At 33.9% G+C, this 12,147-nt stretch overlaps 1 protein-coding gene across 4 annotated transcripts in view; it reads right to left on the reverse strand.

Moving 5' to 3' along the window:
• Positions 1–12,147, reverse strand: part of LOC149807091 (KICSTOR complex protein SZT2-like) — a 338,108-nt gene that overhangs the window by 247,345 nt on the left and 78,616 nt on the right. For all 4 annotated transcript variants that reach the window (XM_089961812.1, XM_089961821.1, XM_089961796.1 and 1 more), the window contains exons 17-19: positions 11,137–11,361; positions 10,061–10,139; positions 2,473–2,582 (exon numbers count right to left, since the gene is read on the reverse strand). In XM_089961812.1, the coding sequence (XP_089817938.1) occupies positions 2,473–2,582; positions 10,061–10,139; positions 11,137–11,361 (414 nt within the window). The remainder of the gene's footprint in view (positions 1–2,472; positions 2,583–10,060; positions 10,140–11,136; positions 11,362–12,147) is intronic.

Raw genomic sequence — 12,147 nt, forward strand, 5'->3', positions numbered from 1 at the left:
GTTTCACAGATATAAACTAGTCCACTACATGTACCAAGATTTATAGACATAAATGTGTCCAATACATGTATATAGTTTCACAAACATACACTAGTCCACTACATGTACCAAGTTTCATAGACATACCCAGAACTGCTTGAGATTTGTACTTTGGAAACAAAAGTGTGAATAATGAATGGATAGACATATGGACAGAAAAATGGAAAACTATATAACAAATATTGAAATCGAAGAATTGTGAACTGCAAGGACACATTTGGCCCACTAGTCTAACATGTGTACCAAGCTTCTAAGAACAACCTTGGTCAGTCTAAGTCATGTTCTGGAAACAAAAGTGCAGATACTGCTAATTGGATGAATGGAACGACCAATGGACAAAACCAAAATACTGAAAGCAGAAGAATTGTGAACAGCAAAATACACATCTCGACCAAGAGTTAAATATGTGTACCAAATTTCATAGAAATACCATCACCATTTTGAGAGTTATAGAAACAGAAATGCTCAAGCAGAGATTGACAGATGGTTATAATGATAGTTATTTGTCCCTGTCATTGCATACTGGGGACAATAATAAAAAGAGGGTCTTACACTAGGGCTCATATTTCCTGAAATATATTTAACTAAATAATTCCCATTTTCAACATCTCAGAGCAAGCATATGATTCAACTCAATAAGTTTTATCTATTTCATGTGAAATGAGTAGACATAAGTTTCAGCTTATCATTTTAAAAAATCTACTAACTTTTCCAACTTATTTTATTTTTGAGAGCTTCATTTTATTTTCCTTTCTTGTGTTAAGAATCTTTTGCTTTAAGTCATTACTGATGCTTCATTTCAATGACCAATTAAAAATGCAAGTACCTGTAGATTTATAAAACTTCCTTTCTTGTGCTAATACACTAACCAGATCTTTTAATCCAGGATCTCTGATTGACCTTGAGATCACTTTTTTTTTAAAATTGATGCAGAATAGATGATAGAGAGAATAAATTAAAATGTCATTAATATATCTCAGCTACTGTGACTACAATATCTCAGCTACTGTGACGAATATATTTCAGCTACTCTAACTACAAAATCTTGGCTACCATGACTACCATATATGTTACTAAGACAACTATATCACAACTACTCTGACTACTATATCTCAACTACACTAATATATCTCAACTACTATGACTACTATATCACAGCTACTCTAACTACAAAATCTTGGCTACTGTGACTACCATATATGTTACTATGACAACTATATCACAACTACTCTGACTACTATATCTCAACTACACTAATATATCTCAACTACTATGACTACTATATCACAGCTACTCTAACTACAAAATCTTGGCTACTGTGACTACCATATCTCAGCTATATGAATAGTACATCTCAGCTACTGTGACTACTATATCTCAACAGATCTAACTACTATATCTCCACTACTATATTTCAACTACTCTGACTACTATATCTCCACTACTATATCTCAGCTACTATGACTACTATATCTGGCTACTGTGATGACTGCATTTCAGCTACTGTGATGACTATATTTCAGCTACTGTGATATTCACTGCATATGAGAACGTGAGACCTAATTCATAATTTAAAACAATAGTTGTAAAGAGACAACCAAGCTGGCTGTACACTAGTGTTTGTGCTTGGGATAAGCTGCACATAATAAAGTAATTTATTACAGAAAAGTATGTCACTCAGACCCAATTTCAATAATGCAAGGAACATTCTGATTTAAGTTCCATTTAGATGCACTGTCTACAGCTGGAGAGATCTGTAACAAATATCAAAGTTTGTTTAGCATGCGAGTCATAATCAGTGGGTTCCAAGTTTTAATGCTTTCCTGATCAGCTCTAATCAGCTGCCATGGTGTCTCTCAGAGAAAGGCACTTTACTAACTTTTGCTTCATCACCAGTATTTCAGGTGCTGATGTGCCATTAAATGCCCACTCAATCAAATCAATCAATCAGTCAAAAGGTGTGTAACATATTATCAAGTTTTCTTCATTAATGCTAAAATGTGATTATCAATAGCAAACTGTTCAAAATGTCTTTGCTAATTGGACAAATAACATAGGGGCCCCGAGAGGCCGAGTGGTCTAAAGCGCTCTTCGTTACGGATCACTGCCATCTCACCTCTGTCTGCATGGGTTCGAGTCTTAGATTCGGTCAATGTGGGTACATGAGAAAGCTTGCCAGTAGCTTCTCGTGGGTTGGTGGTTCTTCCCGGGATTTTCCCGGGTTCTTCCTCCACCATTAATACTGGCCGCCATGTATAGCCTATCGTGTGCTGAAAAATGGCGTTAAACCCCACAACAACAAATAATATAAAATACATCAAGCTTTCATTTAAACATAAAATGCATCATGTTTCCATTGAAATATACAATGTATCAAGTTTACGCTTAAACATAAAGCATATCAAGTCTACATTTACAATTTCAATTGAGTACCTGTCATCTGAAGTCTTGCTATGAGGTGGAAACATAACATACTGGATGACACAGGAGGAAGTGTCTGGCTTTCTGATCGAGGTTCCTGCATTCACAGTCCAGGCTGAATCCTAAAACACAAAGTCAAACAGTCAAAGTTGAGTGGAACATAAAAACAAAATCTTAATCTCCAGCACAATCACATATTACCATTTTTTAAAACAAGATCTGTATTTCAACATCATTTATGAAGTTGTTCAATGATAAAGAACACCAGGGCTCTCTTTTATTATTTTATTTGATGCTTTCATTTTATGTTGTGGTTTTGTTACTTTATGCAGTAGAGTCATGATTATACATGAAGTGTTTTGCTATAATATGCAGTGGTTTTATTTCTATATGTATTAGTTTAGACATTAGATGTGGTACTTTTTACACTAAATACAGTAGTTTGTCATTATATGCTGTGGTTTTACCATCATATGTGGTGCTTAACTTGAATATATCAGTCAATTTTCTTTTATATTGGGTGCTTTACTACTTTTCTTTATATTGGGTTGTTATATCTTTATATATGGTGTTCACATTGTTATATTTGGTGTTTGTTTTATAATACAGTATATACTTGCTTTCATTATGATGATTATAAAGTTTCTTGTAAATTTCCAGGATTCAACTCAGTGCTGCCAAAATCAGATATAATCAAAACTGGATTGTCAGCTCACACCTCAGCTGTACATTATTATGTATCATCACATATATTTATGTCCTCTGCCTTTCCACAAAAAGCAGGGGACACAGTACGCGTGTTTCCATCTGATAATTTGTTCATCTATCGGTCATTCTTTCATTTCCACGCTATAACGCTTAATATATTAGGCATTCTATTTTTTCAAGGTCAAGGTCATGGGTCAATATTTTAGTTTTAAATTACATTTTTCTTCTGTCCAGTCTAAGATAAATTGATGAAACATGGTTATACTTATATAATGTCAATAGAAAACATCTTGCATTTCATCTACAAGATCAAGGTCACAAGTCAACATTTTCAGGTTTCTTTTGTTTCTGCTTCAAATCTTTAACAGTGTCTTTGGTGTAGGGATGAACCATCATATACAGTCCTACCCGCATATGTTGACATCACTTATGTCGACAAGCCGCCTATTTCGACAAAAGTCCCGGTCCCTTGGTCTACTATTACTACCAAACTTGTCATGCTTATGTCGACATCAAGATAAAAAATAAATGTGCATGTCAACAGAAGCCCTTGGTCCCAGCTTGAACAAATCCTTTGTTTTCTAATCATTTATGTTGATAAGCTGCCAGTTTTGACCCATACTTTGTTTAACAATTAGTTGATCTTGCCGCCAGGCTTTAATTGTACCGCCTAATCATTTATGTCGGCAAGTGGCCAGTTCTGACCTGTCCTCTATTCAACAATTAACTGCCGCCAGGCTTTAATGTCATGGTCGAATAAAAAAAACAAGCTTTTGTTTGATCCTATAAATTTGGCCTCTTGTGGTGACTTAAATAAAAGCTATGAAATCTGATAGATTCTTGAATTTTCCAAAGTGATCGGTGATTAAAAGAAGTTTATTGTGCTGTAAAAGTTTCCTTTTTGACTTTATTTTTATTTACAATGGCTACCAACGGTAGTGAAAAACGCAGATTAAATTTACAGTCTCTGGAAACTAAATATCTGGCTGTTAAGGAAGTTGAAGGTGGAGCATCTCGCAAAGATGTCTGTGAAAATTTTTCTCTTAAACATAACACCTTGTCAGGATGGATGTAAGCTGCTGAGTCTATAAAGAAAGACTAAGTTGAAGGTAACTGCGCTCCCCAAAGGAAGAAGCAAAAGACTGCTAAATTTGAAGACGTGGAGGAGGCAAAAGCAAAATGGTTCAATGAAACCCGCATTGCACATTCCCCCTTATCCGTAGATCATGATATGATCATCGAAAAAGCGAAAGAATTTGAAAAAAAATTAGTGTGGAGAACTTCGCTGCAACAAGTGGTTGGTTCAGTCACTTTAAAATTCGTTATACATCGGATACAAAAGGATCTGTGGAGAAGCCAACTCTGCAGAAACATCACAGCTTGATGGATGGAAAGCCCATATATACTGCATATGTAAGATATATTGCAGAATTATAAGTCTGAGGATATATACAATGTGGATGAAACAGCTTTATTCTTTAAGTGTACTCCAGACAAGACATACTGCATTAAAGGTCAACCATGTGTTGGTGGGAAACAGCCTAAAGACCGCATCTCTGTTCTACTCACATCGAACATGATTGGCAATAATAAAATGCCACTTCTAGTTATTGGCAAGTCTAAGAAGCCTCGCTGTTTTAAAAATGTGCACCATCTTCCTGTTGATTAATATGCGAACACAAAAGCTTGGATGACGTCAGACATTTTTATGGAGTGGATAAGGAAACTCAACAGAAAAATGAGAGTGCAAGGAAGAAAAATTGCCTTGCTTGTGGATAATCGTTCTGCAAACCCACGTGTGGACGATCTCCAACACGTCCAACTAATTTTTCTTCCGCCCAATACCACATCACTCATACAGCCAATGGATCAAGAAATCATCCAGAATCTAAAACTACATTATCGAAAACTTCTCGCCCACAAAAAGCTGGCTGCGATTGATCAGCAAGAAGAATTTAAAGAAGATTTACAGGGGCTCTGCACAACTTGAGGAAAGCTTGGGAATTAGTGATGCCAGAGACCATACAGAACTGCTTTATGCACGCTTTCTTTCCCGAAAACAAGGAATTTCATGGATTCTCCCCATCAGATATCCCCCAGTGTTGAAGAAGATGGCTTATATGAAGGTATTGGAATTCCATTGGATGAGTTTGTTCAGCTGTCTATTGAAATGGATAACAAGGAACAATGCTAAGCAGCTCTAGCAAATGATGATATTATTGCTGCCGTTTCAGAAGATGGCATGGAAGACAACAAAATTCACACTGATGCTAATGATGAATCAGAAACACTACCTTTGCCATGTGTTTCATGCAGAGAGGCCTTTTCAATGTGCGATGGTTTGACAAGATTTTTTTGTGCAATCAAACTCATTGATAATATCAGAAGAAGCGCATGGTCACTTGGAAAAGTTGCAGCATCTTCTCCAGAGAGAACAACTATCAAGGCTCAAACAGAAGAAGTCTGCATGAAATTCAGAAATGCATGTACTGTCGTTATCTCCCATGCCCACCTGTTGTGCTAACAACATTTAATTTAAATTTAAATTTAAATGTTATTGTAATTTTATGCATTGATTATGCTATAAATAATAATCTCAATTACAAGTATATGTATTTGTCATTAAAATCTTTACTGTTACATGTATTTGTATTTTGAGAGAATTCATAACTTGTTATCTCCGGGACATATTTTAAATGGATACCACTTGAGCTGACATTGTTACGATGTTGTATTGTAAGAATCATTTTCTTTTAATATCTCATTAGCATGTGTCAATGTATACAATATTATGCCTTCATTAATTATATCAGCCGCATATCTCTTGTTCGCTTTTATGTACTTTTCACGATGACTTCTGTAACTAAATGCATGTACTGTTTAAAACAACTTGTTGACAGGTTTTCATTTCCCTGTGAACAGACCCATCCCCTTGGTAGCCTCAATAAGATGGAAACAGACTGACCAAAATCTGGGCCAATTTAAGTACATGTACTTGAAACATGTAAATAACAGCTATGCAACTATGTGCTAATGCTGACATTGAATATGGTAGTGAATGTTTTTCATATCAGGATGTGACCGATGCAATATTTTATTGCGGATTTTATTACACAAAGGTAAGCAAAATGTAATTTGTCAATATACAAGTGTATTTCACACTGGTTTTGTCTTCATGTACTCAAAATTTCATTGTTTTCTCAACATGTAAATGCTACTCACTGATGACAGGTCACCCCTTACTGACGAATTTATTTGTATCTTTTTTTCAGACACCCCCCCCCCACAACACTTATCTTGACATCTGCCTATGTCGACAATATTTCCTCAAGCCCGAGGATGTCGACATAAACAGGTATGACTGTATTAGTTTTTGATTTGATGGCATCGCATGAATCACAGTCAAGGCTATATTTTTATGTTTCAGATCACTAATCAAGTTTTCTGCTCTTTGACTCTAATGCTCTTTGAGATCAAGCCATGAAACTTGGTTACTTTCCATATCTACTAAGTAACTTTACAGCTCCATCACAAAAGATCACTCTGTATATGTTTGGTGACCTATCGTAGGCAGGGTGAAATTTCATTGAATTTGCTTGTAAACTTTTGTTCGAGTTAAGGGTGAAAGTTAAGGATAGGGAAACACAAAAATGTAAAAGCCTTTGGGGATATACTCACATTCTTTAACATGTCACTAACTGGAATGCTGCCTAATTTGTGTTTCTACAATAGGCAGTCCCCAATTTATGCTACCCAAGGAAGGGAAGATTTCTTTGAATTTGCATGTAGTCAACTCCAATAAATTTACCTATTTGTATTGCTTTTGTGTTATATGTAAAGATAACAGGGGAAATCTTTGTTTCCTTTTGTAAAATAAGAATAAAAAGCTGTTATTGTCTGCATCATTTTAATGCAATAACATTCTTTGTCTTGGAGTTTTTCTTTGTCTTCTAGTGATTTAGCTGTCAGGGTAGAGTAATCTTTTAATAAATTACCTGCACTTTTAAACTATCTGGAAGCTGATTTGTTTACATTATGGTTTATATCCAATTCAGGCATTTCAAATCTATCTCTATGTGATAGAATTGTCTGCACAACATATCACCTCTCATTTTTGACTAGATAATGAGCCAAATTATTAATTTAGAAACATGCAAGGGATTTTTTCTTGATATTGATTCTTTGAGCCGTCTCCTGGTTGCGAATTGGTCAGTTTCTTTGAAAATGGAACATATGTTGCAGCATCTGCTAATACTGACTTCAGTAACCCTGTTGCAGAAATTCATGGACGAAAAAATAGATGATGACATGGTGTTATGCTTATGGAACACCAAACCACAGCCAAAACAGCATAAGAATATGATTGCAAGAATGACTGAGACTGCCTACATTTCCTTAAGAAAGATGAAAATTCACAGAGCAACAAAATGGTGCAGCTACAAGTATAATTGGTAGGAACCTCATAAAAAATTAAATGGGTTCAGAATTAAATCATAATTCAATACAAATATTCAGTACAGGGTTCCTAAGCCTTATTCTGACACAGGGTTCATAAGCCTATTTCTGACACAGGGTTCCTAAGCCTGTTACTGACACAAGAGTTCTAAGCCTGTTACTGATACAGGGTTCCTAAGCCTATTTCTGACACAGGGTTCATAAGCTTATTTCTGATAGAAGGTTCCTAAGCTTATTTCTAATAAAGGTTCCTGAACTTAACTATAATACAGGGTTCCTAAGCCAATTTCTGACACAGGGTTCCTAAGCCTGTTTCTGATACAGGGTTCCAGAGCCAATTTCTGACACAAGGTTCCTTAGCCTATATCTGACACAGTGTTCCTAAGCCTATTTCTGACACAGTGTTCCTAAACTTATTTCTGACAGAGGGTTCCTAAGCCTATTTCTGACACAGGGTTCCTAAGCCTGTTTCTATTACAGGGTTCCTAAGTTTATTTCTGACATAGGGTTCCTAAGCCTGTTTTTAATAAAGGGTTCCTGAGCCTGTTTCCTTAAGGGCATGTTTCTGTCTAAAATATTTTAATCCATTATGCGTAATTAACACAATTGAAAGGTTATGCATCCAGCACACTGCAAAATAAACTTCCAAACTGCAACGATGTGGTTTCTCTTTGCACGTGGTCTAACACATCTACCATGATTTTATGTCTGGTTTGAAATAGTACCCAATTACAATTAAATGCTTTCAAGTTTAGACATAAATGTCAGTTGTAGTCTGCTAATATGTTTTGATAGATCCATAGGTATTTGTTGAAGGATGATTATGAAATGACTGACGGAAGTTTTCTCTCTTGTACAAGTTCAAATGTTGTTCAGCCCTTTCAGAACCTGGCAAGAATTATGTTTTCATGGTTGATCAATTTAAACAGATTTACATCATTTATATTCGTATTAACATTTATTTTTTTTACTCCTTTAATTTATTTCCCTTGGTTACAACTACAGTGACTTGTATATCTCACATTTTGAAATCAACGCATATATTTTAAACAGAAAAAAAGATATATATGAGACAAATAGTAAAATAAACAAACAGATGTGAGACCGGCAATCATGCTTTTACTATATAAATTTTAGAGGCATTTGGTCTTATCGCAGAGATCTATGAACTACTTCATCATCATCAACTTTAAAAAGCACAGCATATATATAAATGTTCACCAAAACTAAAGACAAAACCAAAAAATGCAAAGTAAAAGCACAAAGCACCGAATATAAAAGAAATGCAAAGGAATATAGAGTCAATATAACACATAATAAAACAACAGCACAAAATGATAAAATTACCCTATAGAATAATTAAACCACCACCAATGATCTCAGAAGCACCACAAATAATGTCTGAACTATAACACATTAAAAATTAAACCATTACATTCAATACAAAGAGCACCATAATAATGACAAAATGACCTCATACAATAACAAAAGCACAACAGATAATAAAGAATGCAGTAATTATAAAGATAAAACAATTGAATTAAACAATTAAAGACTATGTAAGATAGCTCTGGCATTCCACACATTAAACCCACAAAGCATTTAACATTGATGCAGTAAGCATTATAAAGATCCATAAATTAGATCTTGTTATTTGGTATACTTTTAAAGTCAATACATACAATACTGTTGTTTGCTACACTTTTAAAAATCCATAAACAAGATCATGTTATTTTGTACACTTTACAAGTTCCTCCAAGTTATTTGGTACACTTTAAAAGCCCATTCATGAATTCATGCTTTTTGTCACACCTTATATTGTTAACACGTAAGATCATGTTGTTTGGTACACTTTATATTGTTAACACTTAAGATCATGTTATTTGGTATATTTTATGTTCATAAATGAAATAATGTTATTTGGTACACTTTATATGTTCATACATAAGATATGTTATTTGATTATATGGTAGAATATAATGTATATGGTGGAGGTAGATTTATCTGAATAATGTTTTCTCTGTCCATATTTGAATGGCATCCTATAAGGTGTTTTTGATATTTTCAGTCTAAAAGTGTCTGGCATGGCAACTCCTTCTACATTATAATGCTCAAGTTGCCACAAATGTAAAACATGTTTAGGTTTATATTTGTCATACATGTGAACCACAGATTAAAAAACTATAACAATTGTCATGCAAAAGATTTGTCAAACATCACGCAAGTAAAAATGATGTTTGGTTCACACAAGAAAAATTATACAAAGTAATTATTACATTCTAAGGAAGACAAACAAAATTTAATGTACATTACCATATTTTAATTCCCAAATTATAAAATGAAATATTGAATGATACAAAACTTTGTTTACGCAAAGAATTGAGGAGAATTTCCCAAATGTTAAGACATGTTCATTGACTGTTGAAGAAAAACTTACAATCATGTCGACTTCTAAAGCCATATTTACAATCCCTGAGTTTGTTACACCAAAGTGGAAACCTTCTTGTAATCTCATCCTGAAAAAAAATAAAATTGAAAAAAATATAAAGTTGTAAGTTTTAAAACAAATGAGGTAAGCAGAATGGATTTTGTACATGTAATATGTGCAGTTAATATCTGCATGTATCATTTGGTGAACTGCTACAATAGATGCATGTAGTCTTAATCCAGTTGTTGACCATAAAAACACAAAACTGATGGCTTAACAAGCAAACATAAAAATTAAAATTTAAATTAAATCTACATGATGGCCATGTTCTCAGCTGAATTTCATCCAACCAATAAAAAAAGAACTAAACAATACAAAAGTATTCCTTCATATTCAGGAGTGTTATGCTGGAATTCCTTCCTATTAACTCTAAAGTCAACTCCTTCAACATACTGTTTTGAGAAAGCATACCATTCTCTGACTTAATATATTTTACATGATTCTCAATCCAAGCAAATAAAAAATAATGAAGAAAGAAAGCCAGTCCTTTCCTGATGTGTAGGGGTGGGGTGGACAAGCAACTAGCATACAAACTGTAAACACGGAAAATTTACTATTAGAGGGCCACAAGGGAGATTAACATCTAACGAATGCTAAATGTGTTACCCTCATTAAATAAAGTCATTATTATTGCTTTTATTATTATTATTATTATTATCATTATTCATTTTATTATCATTATTATTACTACCTGCTTATCAACATATCATCTGTAAATTTGTTGTATCCAACTGTTACAAGTTGCTGTATTTAACACCTTTAATTTTGTGGCATTTTGTTTTCTCAAAATATCATCATATACAGCTGTGGCTCCTTACTGATTGGGAAGTAAAATATATCTATCTTACATCGGTGAATGGTCTCAAATCTTAAAATGACTTGTTGAAGAAGCTGACATTTTACACTATTTTATCCTGCAAGAAACATCATCTTCCCAAAATTCACCAACACATGCTTTAGTATTTTATGATTTAAGGGATTTTTAAGACCTAAATTGAAACTAATTATCTACATGAACTACATACTTAGTGAAAATGCTGAGAATTCTGCCAACACTCTGCATGCTGACTTGGACAGAGGGCATTTGAATTGTCCAGATCCAGCGCTGGTGGTACAGATATCGTGACAGTGATTTAAACAGACTCACTGCTGACTTGTTAGCCATCTGAGATTGTGATAACATTGCCAAGGGCAGAAAGCCCTCTGATTGATCCTCCAGCTTTGTCAAGTCTCTTGGTTTCTTCTCATATCTGCAAAACAAAATATTCAAATTCATCGACAGATCATCTCCAAATTAACCACAATAGTATTCTTTTTTAAAAATTTAATGGTCTTTAGAAAGAGCAAGAGCAAAAACCAACAAGTTATTTAAAATTCAACAAATAATTTATTTTCCTAGCATACAGTGAAATTTAAAAAGAACTTACAGTATTGTGAATTAAATACCAAATAGTCCTAAAAGTTCTGTCAAAAGTCCAAATGTATGAAGTTCAAATTGAATTCCAGTGGTATTCCAAATAAAATTTTAATTTGAATATGCTGATGTGCCTGTAATCTTGAATGTGCTAATGTGCCAATGGCCTGGAATGTGATGATATGCTAACAGTCTTTTGGTGTATCACAACAATATCATTATTGTCTGAATTCGCTATAATTCTAAATTAAAGTTTAGTCCAATGATACTATTGAGCACTTTGTAATTCCAGTGAATAATAATCTGAATAAATGATTCCACCTAAATGAAAAACTGAACACAACAATAAGACTGATCCTGCTTCAGATTTTAAGGCAAGAATGAGTAGCTTTTTCAAGTAAACAACATTATATAAAAAGCTAAGACACTATAATAGACCAAGGACGTAGGTCAGTCTCTTCTATAAAATATTAAAAGTAGTTAACAAGTTTAGGAATTTCTAAGTGAAAAACTGATGTCCTAGACCCAAATAAACATGTTTACCATTAGTACTGAACTGAATATTTAATCTACAATGACAGGGAAATATATGCTATGTATTACGTTGTTTACAAAATAACTG

The sequence above is a fragment of the Sinohyriopsis cumingii genome, chromosome 1 (genome assembly GCF_028554795.1).
Source record: "Sinohyriopsis cumingii isolate HCF-2022 chromosome 1, ASM2855479v2, whole genome shotgun sequence".
Taxonomy (NCBI): Eukaryota; Metazoa; Mollusca; class Bivalvia; order Unionida; family Unionidae; genus Sinohyriopsis; species Sinohyriopsis cumingii.